Raw genomic sequence first — 17,005 nt, 5'->3', positions numbered from 1 at the left:
TTTTATATTTTACTCAACGAAAATATTGTCGTGTTTTTACTTTCACTATCGCCACACTTTACCGCTAGCATTAGCCCCTTGCTACTGTAGAGGGTCGGCTCACCTAGCCGCTGTCCGGTGGGGATGCTGCGGGTCTTTTGCTGTGCGGTGGTGGAGGTGTGGGAATAAAGGCACACGACAGGGTCGAGTCACTTTAACTGTTTAGTCAGGACTTCAGTGAGCGTTACAACACTTTACACCGCCGAGCTCCAGAACCCGAACTTCCATTCTGGGGACATCCGGCGAGTCTCATATACAAAACTAAACTTACTGCAGAACATCCGAACGCACGTGTATAAACCTGGTGCTGCATTCTGATTGGCTGAGCTGAATGTCGCTCACATATCACCGCTACAATATTGTCCCGCCCTTCGCTATCTCTGATTGGTTTAGACCATGATATTGGCCTAATGTGTGTCTGGTTTTTTTTTCCCTCGGATGCCTGGTCGCACCGGTGCGACCTGAGATTTTTTTTAGTCGCACCATTGAGAAATTAGGTCGCACTCTAGAGCCCTGGCATGCTTTGTTAGCCCCCTTTCATGCTGTTCTTCATTGGCCAGGACCCCCACAGGACCACCACAGAGCAGGTATTATTTAGGTGGTGGATCATTCTCAGCACTGCAGTGACACTGACATGGTGGTGGTGTGTTAGTGTGTGTTGTGCTGGTATGAGTGGATCAGACACAGCAGCGCTGCTGGAGTTTTTAAACACCTCACTGTCACTGCTGGACTGAGAAAAGTCCACCAACCAAAAACATCCAGCCAACAGCGCCCCGTGGGCAGCGTCCTGTGACCACTGATGAAGGTCTAGAAGATGACCGACTCAAACAGCAGCAATAGATGAGCGATCGTCTCTGACTTTACATCTGCAAGGTGGACCAACTAGGTAGGAGTGTCTAATAGAGTGGACAGTGAGTGGACACGGTATTTAAAAACTCCAGCAGCGCTGCTGTGTCTGATCCACTCATATCAGCACAACACAACAGTTTGCCAACAGTACTAGTGAACAGTACAGATCTGTTGACTACATGAAGTAGTGACGTTAACATTAATATTAAAAATATGCCCTCACTAACTGATTCCATGGCCTACAGCAGCGCCCTACCTCTCAGTCCCCGTCCAGCCCACATTGGAGCCCAAACCAGCACAATCAGCACAAACCAGAAATAAAGACAACAAGAGGAAGAGAGATCTCAGTCTGTTCTCTGCAGAGGAGTGAGAGAAGAATTCAATAGGGAGGGAAGAGCCGAGCATTATGGGACGTGTTGTGCTCCACTGATAGAAGACACGCAGCTCGCTGTACACTCGCATCCCAGCATGCACAGGACCAAAAGCGTGACCGGACCAAAAGCCACGATGGAATGCCATGATGAACCTGAACTATGCAGATGTGGGGGAGAGACGTGGTCTCATGATTAAAAAAAACTGATTAATTCAGACGTCGCTGCGCGTGATGAACACAAGATGCTTTTAAGTCACTCTGGGTGGTGGCTGAGGGGAGATCAGACAAAACACTCACATGACACAAACAGATGCAGAGGAAGACGTGCACACACACACACACACACTCGCACTCGCACACGCACTCGCACACAGGCGAGAACATGCACGTCTTTACCCCCAAAAATCATGCATCCTACAAACACTCAAATGATTTTTGGACATTTGGTGATATATAAGTTATATACCATCATTTAACTTTGTGGCGCCCAGGTGGCGCAGTGGGATATTCCTCTAGCACCACAGCGCCGAGATTCTGAACTCCTCGGTTCGAAACTCGGCCAGCTGGGCGCCATCTAGCAGGCGTAGTTGGCAGTGCCTGCAGCACAGTCTTTAAACGCGCTGTAAGGACCCTGACTGGCAGATAGAGAGGCGCCTGTGCAGAATGCATGAGTGAAAAAGGGTTCCGCTAAAGGCTGCGCGCAGGTCGAAGGAGGCGTGAGCAGCAATATACCCACCTCGACTGCAATCAGGGATCCACCAGCAGCGGAAGACAGATGGAGTGCTCACTGAATGTACATGTCACACTATATGATCAAAAGTATTTGGACACCTGACCTTGAGCATGTTGGACCCTCTGATTACTAGTCCCGTACCCTAACCACTAGTCTACAACTGCTTTGTGCTCAGGGAAACAGTCATGCTGGAGCAGGAAAGGTTCTTCCCTAAACTGTTGCTGCAAAGTTAGAAGCATATCATTTTATATAATTGATTTATCACACCTGTTAAGAACTGGTGTTGCTGAAATACATTAAATCAAAGGGGAGATGGGGTGTCCCAATACTTTTCTCCATATAGTGTACAAACAGACCAGGACCTGAACATGGAACTTAATAAAAACAAAACCAGCCATCTTTAGTCTAGCAGATCCAAACAAAACCCAGGAAGAACCAAGGTTTGAACAGTGATCACGTTCAATCAGGCTTCAAAGTGGAGAGAGAAAAAGATAAAGGAGGCAAACGAGGAATATTTGGTGTTTCAGAGAGGTACAGAGAGGTTCAGAGAGGTTCAGAGAGGTTCAGAGAGGTTCAGAGAGGCACAGAGAGGTACAGAGAAGTTCCAGGAAGTAAGAACCAGAGCCACGTACCTAACGGAGGAAAATCTAACTTTTTCTTGCGTTTCTTGAACAAGCCACGTTTCCTCCACGGCAACCACTTACTCACGTTCATCATCAGAACTTCATGGAGGAGGGAATGAAAAAAACAACTGAAGGTGTACGGACGGGGAGACGGAACAACAGCGCAGGAAGCAAGGTGATTACACAGGAAACTGATGCTGCTGGGGGCAAAGCATGCTGGGAGTAAAACAGTCTAAAAGGAGGAAGGGGAGCGAGTGTGTGGTGATGAAAGTACATGACGACCACGTACACTCATACACACACACATATGCACATGTACTCATGCATACACACACACACAACAAAATATACTCACACACACACACACACACACTCCTATACGCATATACACACTCATACACACGTATGCATGTACACTCATACACACACATACACTCACACACTAATATACACACATGTACACTCATACTCAAGCATATACTCATACACACACTGATACACACATGTACGCATACTCATACTTGCACATACACTCATATACACAATAGTACACACACACTTATACTAATGTACACACACTCATACTCAAGCATACACTCATACACTCACACTTATACACACCCTATATACACACACATACACTCCTACTCAAGCATACACTCATACACACACTAGCACACTCACACACAGTAATATACACACACATGCACACACACACACACACACACACACACACACACACATATATACTCATACACTCATACTAATAAACACATACTTTACATACACTACGTACACTCATAATGTAATGGCCGAAGCCATAACTGAGGACCACACCAAGGCATGAAAACATGTCTGAGAGAAGAGATCCAGCAGCTTACTATGGAGGCTTACTATAAAGCAGCAGTGTAGCCTTTACTGTTTTGCTGGCCCAGACAGAAAGATACATTTTGACTCAGATAAGAGGTAGATGAACTAAAAGTTTCTAAGAGTCAAGCTTACTTGCATGAAAAATTTGACTATCGTTGTTGACCATAAATCTGGACAAGTCCTGAAGAGACAGAGTGCAAAATATCATTACTAACTGGTGAATACGAGTCCCAAGAAGCTGTCAAAACTAAAAATTATAATTGGTCCACATATTTGACTATGGAACAGTTTTTACACCTAGTGCCCTTCCTGATGCAACCCTCCTATTTTTATTAGCTTGGGCTAGGGGTGCACTGGTGTTCCCCAATAGCTAGGTTCACGTACCATCAAGCACCTTCTGTATGTGTGAGCCCAGCCCGGGATTTGAACCCCCGGAACTCAAGCACTGCTGTTACCACCATATGCGCTCACAACTGACAAAACAGTTCATCAGTAATACAAACAGGGACGCCAAATGTATTATTACCCAACGTTCATCCCCATTACCAGCCAGCGATGCACACACAGCATGTGTTTGGGTAATAAACGTGTCGAGGAGAGGCCAAATGTTTCCTCGTTTTCATTCCAGCTGACCCAGCAGGCCATACAGACTCTGATTTCAACTTTCCCTTTCTCTCAACCACATCAACACGCCCTTCTGAGATATTTACAGCATGACTTCGGTTAGCCTGAATTCTCCATCACACTCATACACACCCTGCAGAGGAGTGTGTTTTAGTTTTATACCATTTCTTCCTTCTTCTAAACACTTTAATGGCACTTTAGACACACAATCTAATGCAAAATGTTTGGACACCCCTGGTCAAGTTCTATATTTCTGCATATTTGGAGAACGATCTGGAGAGAACGTCTAAAGAAAAACACCCATAACATTTGTTATATTTGGCTTTTTAGTTTTGTTTGTTTTAGGGCTGCCGCGATCGGTCAACCTAATCGATGACATTGAAGCATCAATTTTAATTAATGACCTTTTTAATTTCTACAACGTTTCCATTCATATAAGCGCTCATATGATTCCCTCAGCACTACCTGCTGCGTGCATGACCCGAGTGGTATTTGGTCACTGGTCAGCGGCATTAAGCGCAGTCTTAAAAAATGCATCTGCAGCAGTCAGAGGCCGATTGTAGAGCTTTCAAAGAAAAGACCAAAGTTTTCCAAGACACAACTCATCAAAAATTTGGTGATACTTAAAACTGGCACAAAACAAAAAGCTGGTTTGTACACTGCAAAGCTTCGATGGTACCACAGCAGCACTAGCACCATGTTGCACGTCTATATTGTTTTATTTCGTTTCTTAATCGCTGAGATCTTGGAATACCGAATTCCTTAGCGAATTCAGTTAGGGCGCGTGAGACGTGACAAAACTTTTACTTCTATATTGTTTCATTAGGCTTCTTAATCGCGGAGATCTTAGCGAGTTCAGTTAGACCGCCGCACACTTTGCTGTGTTGGGCTCGTGATTTTTGCGGTTGCCGCGGTGCTCAAAGCACAAAAAGCTTCTCGTGTGAATGCGCCCGAACACTCACCACTTTGTTTACATGGCTTAGAATTTGAAGTACGTTTTGAGTGAATGTGTAGGTTAGAATCTGGGCTCATTCTGTCGTTTCTGTATGTTGGACTTAATGAGACGTGCCCACCTCTAACTTTTTTATTTCTGCTATAAGTTTGAGCACTTGAAAATTTGATAATATGGACATAAACCATGTTTACATTAGTTCTGTGTTATATTATAATGCCGTACAGTTTTGTGTTAAAATAAAAGAAGCTTAAATGAGATTCTGAATTACAATTTTTTGGAGGAAAATCAATCGTTTAGATTAATCGACTAATCGATAAAATAGTCTATAGATTAATCGATAGAAAAACAGTCGTTAGTGGCAGCTCTAGTTTGTTTGCATTTTTCTCCTTTCGGCTGCTGTGATATATATTTAAGGGTCGCCACAGCGGAGTTTTTACACCAGATGTCCTGACGAGATCGTTCTTATTTTATCCGGGCTTAGAATCATCACTAAGAGTGGACTGATGAGTGCACCTCCATGTGGCTAAGCTGTTGAGCCACCCCCTCCTATCCCAGACACTGCCATTCATCCCTAAGATCCAGGCTTTGAATCTCAGCAACAGAAGCCATGCTGTAAATATTTGAGAAGGGCGTGTTTTCTTATTTATTAGGATTTTAACGTCATTTTTTACTCACTTTACATTCCTGACAGGACAGGTTTTTTCTGGTTCCACAAGATTGATCAGTTCCAGTTTAATATTAAACAATTTCGTATCTCTAATTCACCTCACTCGCACATCTTTGGACCGTGGGAGGAAACCGGAGCTCCCACAGCGCTACCCACCGAGCCACCGTGCCGCCCTGGTTGAGAGAAAGGGAAAGTTGAAATCGGAGTCTGTATGGCTTGCTGGGTCAGCTAGAATGAAAACGAGGAAACATTTGGCCTCTCCTCGAAGTTTATTCCTCGAACACATGCTGTGTGCGCATCGCTGGCTGGTACTAGAAATGCCAAATGTGCCCATTAGCAAGAGAACATCAAGTAATACATTTGGCATCCCTGTTTTTATTATTAATTATTGGTTTTGTCACTTGTGGGCTGGCATATTTTACCACTGCACCACTCGAGTGCCCACATTCCACAATTAGTTTTTAAATGTAATTTTAAAAAACAAGTAGAAATCAGTAAATCCCAAAGCTGCAATGATGTACATGTCTAGTAAAAGTTTTTGTTTATTTGGTTTTTTTTAACGCCTTGTTTACTCTGTTGAGTTATTTCAAGGCAGGACCGGTTATTTGGGGCAGGAATTTATTGCGTTTATAAAAAAGTCTGTTTAAAAAAGTAAAAAAAGTTTGTATTTGTAAGAAACTTTATGATCATGTTTGCATTGGTCTAGTAAAAGTAAAGTATATGTAAGCCTTCGAGTTATAATAATCCTTGTAAAAACAGAGCCTGTAGGTACGAGCTCCTGAGAATGTCCACCTTAAACATTAACAATTAACTCAACCCCCAGCCAGCAACATCTGACCCAACCCCTGTATAATCAATCACACAGTCAGACGGACAAACACACGCTAGACGGAGAACCAAAACAAGAAAAGAAACAATTTGCCCGAGTCCACTTACCCCTCCTGAGCCCCGGGGGGGTCAATTAACATGCCTTGGAACATGCCGAGCATTTGTACAGGTGACAAAAGCATTAACTGAACGGTCAAGTTTCTAAATAGGTCAAAATACTGAGCTCTCTACTTAATTAACGTAATTTTACTTCATTTTACATCATTATTTCATCTTTTCTGTTCTGCTGTTGCAAGGATGTACAGGTTAACAATACAAAAAAAAAGCACCTGCGATGACTGTCATCCAGCAAACACCCCTATCATCACATTACCTTCAACTAGACAATAAAACTCACTCTCTTCTCTAACAAAATTAATTCCATTTTCCATAATTTCTACTAATTTAGTAATGTCCAATTCTCTATTGCACTAGAGACTAGGCACAGACCCTTGGGTGGGTCGAGAGCCAAAAAATTGGCCGCGGAGAATTTTAACAGGCAAATAAACACAAATTGAACTTGGAGGCCACAGTAAACCACAGTGGAACCAGATTGCCACCATTTTTATTAATTACATATATTTAGTTTTGTGTTTTGTTTTGATTAACTGTTTGTGTAACCTGGGTTGCGGAAAAAGGGGGTTGCTGGAGCCTATCCCAGCTTTTCAATGGGCGCAAGGCACACAGTAACACCCTATGTAATTCAGTGTCTGTGGGAGGAAACCGGAGGAAACCGGAGGAAACCCACACAAACACGTGGAGAACATGCAAACTCCGCACAGAAAGGACCTGGACCGGACCGGCCCACCTGGGGATCGAATCCAGGACCTTCTTGCTGTGAGGCGACAGTGCTACCCACTAAGCCACCGTGCCGCCCTGCGGAAAAACATCATGGACAAAATGTGGGTCGCTTAAAAAAAAAAATTAAAAACAGCTGGGCCAGGGCACGCTTGCACATTCAGCCTTCCCTTCCTAAGATACGCCTGTAGAGTGTCAGACCAGGTTGCCAGCACCACTGAGACTCAAACCCAGGGCTTCCCGATGCTGAGGCGGTGAATTAGACCGCTGTGCCAATCATGCACCTGTGGAAAATCCTTAATCCTGTTTATGAGCTGGAGCTGAAATGTGAATGGATTCCAGAGCAAAACTAGAATAATAATAACAGAAACAGAAACACAATAAAAGCTTTGTGAAGGTCCAGTCTTAGTCATCGGAGGCATGTGCGGCCTTTCTCAGGAAGTGTGAGTTTTGTGCATGGTCCAGGGCTCCAGAAGAAATACAGATATTGGAAATGACTAAAAGTGGAAGGTAAAAAACTGGAACTAAAAGAAAGAAAGAAAATGCTACCAAGAGGTGGACTGCCGGACGAGTTTATTAAAGCAGCAGCCAATAACAATGTGGATCATACAAACATTAAGCCTGGCACAATGACACTTTGTCTGTGAGTGTATGTAAGTCTCTCTGTGTGTGTGTGTGTGTGCGTGTTTGGGTGCGTGTGTAACCAGATAAGCCTGACTGTCTCTCCTCGATGTGTTCTGCTCTTTTATTCCTCAAGGTTTCACGTAACACGGTCTCCATTTCTCACAACAATAGAAAACACCGAGCTCAGGCCAGCCCACCACACCGTGTTAATACTGCCACAAATCAAACGCCTATAGGCCGACTGACCTCTGCCCTTACCCACAATGCACAGCAAAGGGACAAACAGACAGAGCAGGGGTCACAGATAAAGGTACTGACACAGGACCTCCAAGTAAAAGTAGTCAAACACTCGAGGCCACACCGGTGCTGCACCAAACCTTCCCGCTGCTCGGCTTATATAAAACTTGGCTGAAACGCTGTGAGCTGCCTTTCCTTTCCGTGTGTGTGTGTGTGTGTGTGTGTGTGTGTGTGTGTGTGTGTGTGTGTGTGTGTGCGTGTAGGCACAGCATGGGCTTGGCCTGGTTTATTTTCCGCTGCGATTTGGCAAAGCACTCATTCAACCAGACAGTCAAATTAACGTTGACAAATTAGAGCAGCCAGATCAGGCAGCATAGAGAGAGACTACAATACCCAGAATCCTCTAGCACGTTCTACTATCAGGTTAACGACGCTTATTAAAAGATGATGACAGATCTGAGCGCACAGACGACGTTCTGCAACAGTTTGACGCAGCATGCGTGTCTACTGTGTTCAGATTCCTGTGACGGTTTCTTATCTGTGACTGAATGACGGGACACTGTAGAAACTTCTAGAACAGTGGGGGGCAAACTACGGCCCGCGGGCCACATACCGGGCCCGTTAGGCTGTTTGATCCGGCCCGTTGAGCATTTACAAAATTGTCCTTTAGAGTAGTGCTTGCAAACTGAATCGCTGAGTCAACGAGTCAGAAACGACTCTTTTCAAACATATAATTCATTGGAATCGAATCAGGGAGCTGTGCCCTTATCTGTGGTAAAGATGCATTTGTTTTGCTCACTCTATTTCATTACAGTGTCGTGCTCAAGCAACTTAATGAATCGGTTCATTTGTTAAAGAGATTCTGTATAAACCGAATTCAGATTTTGGGCGGAACTTCAATCTCTCTAGATCTAATCACACTAGGACTTATTAAACTTGCATTCACAGAAGTTTCTGCAGCACTTTCAGAAGGACATCACAGCACCCCCGGGACCCGTAAAAGAAAGCACTGCTCCAAACGCATCAGAATACACAAACATCAGTCCTAATGCACCTGAGCAAACAGCTGTCTCTGTGGGTTCGCCTCATGCCGGGGATTTCCACCCTGTCATTAATACCTGAAAGCACTTTCATCCAGAAATCTACACAGACTCAGCTGTAAATACAAAGCCCTGATCTCGTTCCCCTCCCAAAATACACTCATTCATAGAGAAACACACACACTGTAATAAAGCACAGACACTTTAAAGTACAGCCCAGAAAATAATGTGTAAATAATGAATTTTTGCAGCATTATGGTTCAATTTTAGCCCAATCTGCCAGAAAATTTGTTTTCAATTCTTCATCGTTACGAGGTAGCAGTTTAAAACACCTGAAAAAAACAGCTTTCTGTTTATAAATACACATGCGGACACATTTATTTTCATGAACCAATGTTCTTTGTAAGGGACACAGCAGAAGGTAGAAATACCCTGCAGAGGGCAACAATCTGTTGAAGGGCTTTGCCACCCCCCTTTTCAGACATAGCTAATCATGTCTTATGTAGACACCCAGCCAGTTGGTATCAGCGCTGAGATTCGAACCTGGATCTACACAAGTTTATGTTAATGTTACAATAATGATATTGTCTGCTACAGGCCAGTATCCGTTCTGTGGTTAATAGAAAACAAATCTACAGGGTGGTGCTTTAACAGACTTAAACACACACTGCATGGTCCAGGAAAACTTCTGACTGTTGCCCGGTGACCAGAACGGCTGCAGAAAAATAAAACCATTGTGGTGGACGAAAGCATCATAAATCCAGATCCGCAAAGGAATTCCAGACCGGAGAGGGGTGAGGCATTCCCGACCCACACACACACACACACACACACACACAGGGAGAGGGAAAGAGAGACAGACCAAAGGAAAGAGAGAGACAAACAGAAGTAAGAGAGAGAGAGCGAGAGAGACTGAGAGAACAACAAAGATAGACAGGAATACAGAGAGACAGACAAAGAGAGAGAGACAGAGAGACACAGACAGAGACAGACAGAGGAAAAGAGAGACAGACAAAGAGAGACAGAGAAACACAGAAAGAGGCAAACGGAAGGAAAAAGAGAGAGCAAGACAGATAAACAGACAAAGAGAGAGACAGAGAGACGCAGCGGGAAAGAGAGAGACAGACAGAAAGACAGAGAGAACAAAGTGAGACAGGAATACAGAGAGACAGACAGACAAATAGAGAGACACAGACAGAGGGAAAAAAAGACAGACAGGCAAGGAGAAACAGACAGAGAAACACAGAGAGAGGCAAACAGAAGGAAAAAGAGACAGAGAGACAGACAGACAGACAGACAGACAGGCAGACAGACAGACAGACAGACAGACAAAACAACAGAGGTAGATAGGAATAGACAGACAGACAGAAAGACAGACAGAGCAAGCAAGCAAGATAGAGCAAGAGAGACATACAGAAAGACAGATAGAGAGAGAGAACAACAGAGAGAGACAGGAAGAGAGAGAGAGACCGACAGGCAAAGACAGTAAGACAGACAGTAAGACAGACAGACAGACAGACAGACAGACAGACAGACAGACAGAGAGAGACAAACAGAGAGAAGAGCAGAAAGAGACAGGAATAGAGACAAACAGACATAGAGATAGAGACAGACAAACAGACAGAGAGCAAGACAGAGAGAGACAGAAACAAAGAGAGGAACAGAGAGAGTCAGACAGAGTAAAAGACAGACAGGGGAACAGAGAGAGAGACAGACGGAGAGAGAGAGACAGAGAGTTGAAGGTAGAGAATAAAAGCTCCCTGAAAAGGGCCTCAGCCTGAAAACACTGTTGCAAATCATTCTGCTCTGCTGCAGATCTGCACCTTCAACCACAACACCATCGTCCAGCAGGACTGATCCCACCGGGTCAGAGTAAGAATGGACACTGTAGTTTCAGACACTACAAGGCCTGGATCAAACGCAGACATGGACCAAGGGGAACAGATGCTCGATGTCTGGGCTCCTACATACACGGTAGAGCTGAAATTATGAACGTGTGAGCACTGAATCAAAAGCATTTGAACGGTGTTACAGTGCATACAGAGTGTGATGTTGGATGAGAAGGCCTGGCTAGCAATGGACATTCCAATTCATCCCAAAGGCATTCAGAAAGACCTGAGAGTCCTGTGCCACTGGAGTGGTACACCAAAATCATCAAACTAGATGGTAGCTCAGCAGTCAGGGTTCTGGACTAGTAATCGTAAGCTTGCCACTGTTGGGCTCCTGAGCAAGGCCCTTAACCATGAATTGCTCAGAATGTATTCAGTGACAATTGTAAGTTGCTTTGGATTAAAGCGTCCGCTAAATGCTGCGAATTTGAATGAAATATCTTTATGGACCAAAGCACAAGGACAGAGTCATACTGTAATAGGAAACTGCCTTCCCCAAACTGTTACCACAAAATTGGAAGCATATAATTTCTGTATGTAATAGATTTTACATGCTTGGTAGTAATGTTAAAATAACTACATTGAATAATTGGAAGGGTGTCCACACACTGGGGGCGGCAACGTGGTTTGGTGGGTAGCACTGTCGCCTCACAGCAAGAAGGTCCTGGGTTTATTTCCCAGGTGGAACGGTCTGGGTCCTTTCTGTGTGGAGTTTGCATGCTTCCTTCCACAGTCCAAAGGCACTACCCTTTAGATATGGGTGTGTGTGTATGAGCGTGCCCTGTGATGGAATAGTGCCCCATCAAGGGTGTTTCTATGTGTCTTGCACCCGTTGAGAGCTGGGATAGGCCCCAGCACACACACACACACCCCTTCCTGGACCTGATTAGGATAAGCGGTTTAGAAAGTAAGTGACTGAGTGATGTCCACACACTTTTGGCCATACAGTGTCAATGCATCATAGACAGTCATCAAAAATGCCCCAACTTGAAAGTATAAAAGTCAGTCTGACCCACTGGAAATTGACTGACGACCCTCATAAACGCTCAGATGTTCCACGACCAAAGTACACCTAAGTTCAGGAAGAAGCTGGGTTGCATTTCAAACCTCACCCAACTGTACTTATCAGTAATTTGTGTACTAGCAATGGTTTACACCCAATACACACCTCTAGATTCCAGGACACCTGCTGGAAGGCAAATGCTGGGCGTGTGTTTTAAATACAGCAGCCACAGCATCCAAACCAAACACCCCCGCACCACAGGTACAGTTCTAGGTGGTTACATCCACCAGCCAAAACAAGCGCTTGATTTTTGAGGTACTGTGAACTGATCACTGGAAATACACTGGAAGAACATCACCGCCTGATCACTCACCTGATCGCCACTTGATGATGTCACTGAACTCGTTGTTGGCTCCACTATCTATCGTGTCCACAGGTGAACCTGATGCCGCCATGTTCAGGTGGAGAAGTCGGAGGGCTCACTTTCCAGGATGCTTCTTAATCCTAAAAAAAACAAAAAACAATGATATTATTTATCTTTATGTATAAAGTGGATGGTTTTATTCAGTCTGGTCTCTCTGGGCTATTTAAGACCTCATAAAAAGAATTACCAATAGGAGAAAGGCAAGGCAATTTGGTTTACAGGTGGGAAATTAAGGTTTGTTGGTGCAAAACCAAACACTGTCAAGTCAGAGCCTCCTCAGGGCAAAGCTTTAAAAAACAACAAGGAGCAAAAGATATAAAAATACTCCTAAACAGGAGCCAGGTTCCTATGCAGCACACATTTTATCGGCTGTGCCACCATGCCACCCTGCTTCTAGACCAGATGTACATCACAAACATTAAGGACAAGCTCATAAAAATGTTCAGTCTTCTCTTTGAGTCAGACATGACACCCTGTCAATTAGATTAACCATTGAAATGACCAAAAGCACTAGCCATTGGAACTGTGAGGACCACTGGTCAAGAACTTTGGATAGCTACTGACCACAACATCAGATTGTGTAAATGTGGTTTGGTTGTGTCATCCAGCAGATTAATTTCCACCATAAACTAGTACAAACCGATATAGTCAAATCTGACCTTGTAAAACAGACTTTCTGGGGGCCACAAGGGCCAAAATGCAGCCTATCTAGTCAGCCTAATTCTGACCGTGGATGCTGTTTAATCTCTGACCTTGCATTGTGCACAGGCAACCCCGGTTATGGACTGCGTTGCTTGAGGGGGCAGTGAGAAAATCTGTGGGGGGCAACGCCCACCCCAGCGCCCCCATAGCGCCGGTCCCGCTTGTAGTTTCGCCCTATGCCGGATTCGAACCTGGGTCAGAAAAATATGCACGATGCGCTCTGCCCACTGCGCTACTCAAACAGCCGAGCAATATTGAGGTTGTTATGCTGGTATGCCTGCACACACACGACGTTACTTAGAGTAAAAGTGAATACTACTTCAAATAATTCCCACGGTAGCAGCAGGTTCAGAATAAATTTTTTTTTTAAACCTTTGCTTGCGTTGCGCTTGGGGGGGCAGTGAGAAAATCACCCCCCCCCAGCGCCGGTCCTGTGCACAGGGCACAGATCTGGTAGCATTGTGTGAGTGCGGCTACAACACTTAATGATTAGAAGAGGCGTCCACATACATTTAGCCATTTAGTGCATATTTTCTAGCCATAAAAGTTCCAAACCTGCATTAATAATACTTCCTACTCTGCTCCATGACAACACGATTTGGGCCAAATCAACCACCTTAGAAGGGCGTCCAAGATTCCACAACACGCGCTGATCCCTAATCTGAGAGCATGTTGAGAGACCTGGCATGTTTTGATAAGAAGGAGATGAAGTATGCAGGTTCCCTTCCAAGAAAGGACTTCACTGAGGGGTGTCAATGTGTAACCGCATCGGCACGCGGCTCTAAAATGATGCAACTTGCTAACTTTAAACTCCTGCAGCAAAATGTAGGCACCTATTATGGCATTTCTCTCCACGCTTCCAGGGGTAGAAGATTATTCAGTGGAATGATGGTGCAGTGCAGCCTCAAGGCAACACTGATGAGCCTGTTGAATACTGCATGAACGCCACACTCGTACTCGAACACACCTTCTCCTGCTTGTCCTGTTCCTACAGGTTCTGGAACTTTTTACTGTCCCGTCCAACAGCAGGATGATAAAGTGGCGACACAAATGACAGAAATATCATTTAGGTTTATAGCTGAGAATAAAATGTTGCATGGCGAATCAGGGACTCCATCCTGCAACATCAAATCCAGACATAAAGGCTCGATTGAAAGTAAATGTACACAATTTTCCACCTATTTAAATATAGATAAGACATTTGTAACATGGCTCATGTTAAGAATTCTGTCCTTCTGCATTGCCATTTGGGCCAGCAGAGGCACCACGGAGGCACAGATGTTGATTGACAGTACATTGATGTGTCAGGGGTCCAACAGGGATGGTAAATGGGTTACAGGAGGTACAGAAAGACTACAGTCAACGATTGTATATCCACAAAGTCCATCTGTATTGTAGGTTCAGCCTTATAATCAATGAATCTACGCGCTGCTTAGGTAAACCTGATTAAGTGCTCAGAGTGCATCTAGAGCTCATTAAACATTAAACACTCTCGCCCACTCAATACATTACTGTTCGGATATTTCACTACAACACACTAGGTCTTAAGACATTTTTCTTAAACCTTTGATAAGAAAAAATCTTAAGAAAACTGGACCTATGAAATTGTTTTCACTAAAACATGATAAAGCACCTATTATTGATTCCTGGGAGGTGAACAGAGGACCCTGATTGGACAGCATGTCTGTAAGATACAGTGAGGTTTAGGGTCCAGTTGATTTGCTCACTCACTGAAGCCTATCCCAGCTTTTCAATGGGCGCAAGGCTCACAGTAACACCCAGGACAGGGCGCCAGTCCATCGCAGGGCAGACACACATACACACACACACACACACACACACACACACCCATTCACCTATAGGGCAATTCAGTGTCTCCAATTAACCTGACTGCATGTTTTTGGACTGTGGGAAGGAAACCGGAGCTCCCGGAGGAAACCCACGCAGACACGGGGAGAACATGCAAACTCCGCACAGAAAGGACCCGGACCGGCCCGGATCTAGGGATCGAACCCAGGACCTCCTTGCTGTGAGGCGACAGTGCTATCCACCGAGCCGCCGTGCCGCCCCTGATTTGAGAAACAAATAAAGCATTTTTCTTAAAGCTTTGACATTAAACAATTTGGTCTGATATAAAAAAAAATTGCTCAGATTAATTCTCTTCTACTTAAAATATGTAGTACATTGATTGATTTGATTGATTGATTGATTACTTTATCGATCCATTGCAGTGTTACAGCAGCAATTTACAACTATCACAAGTATCACACAATGACACGACAACATAGTACATGAAAGAATACGAAATTAAAAGTAATGTAATGCAAAAATAAGATATAAAGATCTAAAAAATATAATAATATAAAAATAGAATAAGACATCTAACACAGAAGAAAAACTAAGGGGGGTAAACCTATAAGGTGCAGTTATAGTTATTTTTTGTGCAATTACAGCTGTGCAAATAAAACGATACCATGTGCAAATTTACAATTTAAATAATACCATTACCAACAGTTTATTGTCTTTCGAATAGAACAGTGCAAAACAGTGTAAACAGTGGAACTAAGTACAAATTTATATTTACTGCATTTAGCAGCCACTTTTTCCCCAAAGCAACCAACAATTGCAGCCAGTTAGAGTTGGTAATTGGCCTCACTCAGGGGCCCAACAGTGCTAAGTTTGTTGTGGTGGGGCTTGAAACAGCGACCTTCTGAATTACAGTTCAGCACCTTAACCCCAATCTACCACATTTTCAGCATTTAGCAAACACTTTTATCCAAAGTGACTTACAGTGCTGTGACGGTATACAACACATTCTAAGCAATTGTTGGTTAAGGGACTTGCTCAAGGGCCCAACAGAGGCAACCTGGCAGTGGTGGGGCTTGAACCAGCGAGCTTTCGATTAATAGTCCAGTACCTTAACCACTAGGCTACAGCTGCCCTTTGCTTGAGTTTCTGTTTTTATATAAAGTTACAAATACTTAAAGAAACGTATCGATTAATTCTTATTTTAAAGTGTACAATTTAATCATCAGCACTTAAACACTTTATGCAGCTCAGTACAAACTTTTATAAAACTTCTGACTATGAGAAATTTCACAACGACATACTGTACGATATACCGTGCAGCCCTTGATTAATGCACTGGATTTAAAAACATATGTTTGGTTAGGAGAAGTTATGTAAAACAAACCGACTCATCCAATCACACTCGTTACACACTTAAACAGAAGAGAAATATCAAGTCTAGACTGAATTCTCACCGCTGCGGCTCCTGTGCAGGTATGAACTGATTCACTCTCCCAATCACTGAATGGACCCAGAACATTTGCACTAAACAATCACTGCATGTGAAGCCATTGCTCCAGCTCCACTCACCGCGCCTCCTCCAGCTCCCAAACAAGTGATTCAAGCTCACAAACCGGATCCAAACCGGACAGAAACTCAGAGCGAACCCTCTCCCAAAATCAAACCGAGCCGGTTCTCCCAGTAATCCGCGCACAGACCGGTGCAGGACCCGCTGCTCGCTTCACTTTCTGCGCTAATTCACATCAAACCCGCAGAACTGCGGCGTGCAGCTGAACTTTGTTCCCGGTGCGCGCGCCGCCCACTCAGGAACTTCCTCCGGCGCGCGCTACTGGAAAGATGGCGCGAGCGCGCTCACGCGCGGCCTCGGTGTGGGAACGCG

The 17,005-nt window shown here is 44.2% G+C and overlaps 1 protein-coding gene across 7 annotated transcripts in view; it reads right to left on the bottom strand.

The window, feature by feature from the left end:
* LOC134333277 (utrophin-like) overlaps positions 1-16,896 on the bottom strand; it is a 200,784-nt gene extending 183,888 nt beyond the window's left edge. For 5 of the 7 annotated variants that reach the window (XM_063015177.1, XM_063015179.1, XM_063015183.1 and 2 more), the window contains exon 1: positions 2,627-2,711. In XM_063015177.1, coding sequence (XP_062871247.1) covers positions 2,627-2,711 — 85 coding nt within the window. Of the gene's footprint in view, positions 1-2,626; positions 2,712-12,564; positions 12,696-16,580 lie in introns of those variants that run through there. The other 2 variants (XM_063015178.1, XM_063015182.1) reach the window with 1 other exon arrangement.
* Positions 16,897-17,005: the final 109 nt, after the last annotated feature.

Source organism: Trichomycterus rosablanca, chromosome 19, assembly GCF_030014385.1.
Source record: "Trichomycterus rosablanca isolate fTriRos1 chromosome 19, fTriRos1.hap1, whole genome shotgun sequence".
Taxonomy (NCBI): domain Eukaryota; kingdom Metazoa; phylum Chordata; class Actinopteri; order Siluriformes; family Trichomycteridae; genus Trichomycterus; species Trichomycterus rosablanca.
Note: the sequence above shows the minus strand (reverse complement) of the source record. Positions and strands in the feature narration are given on the sequence as shown.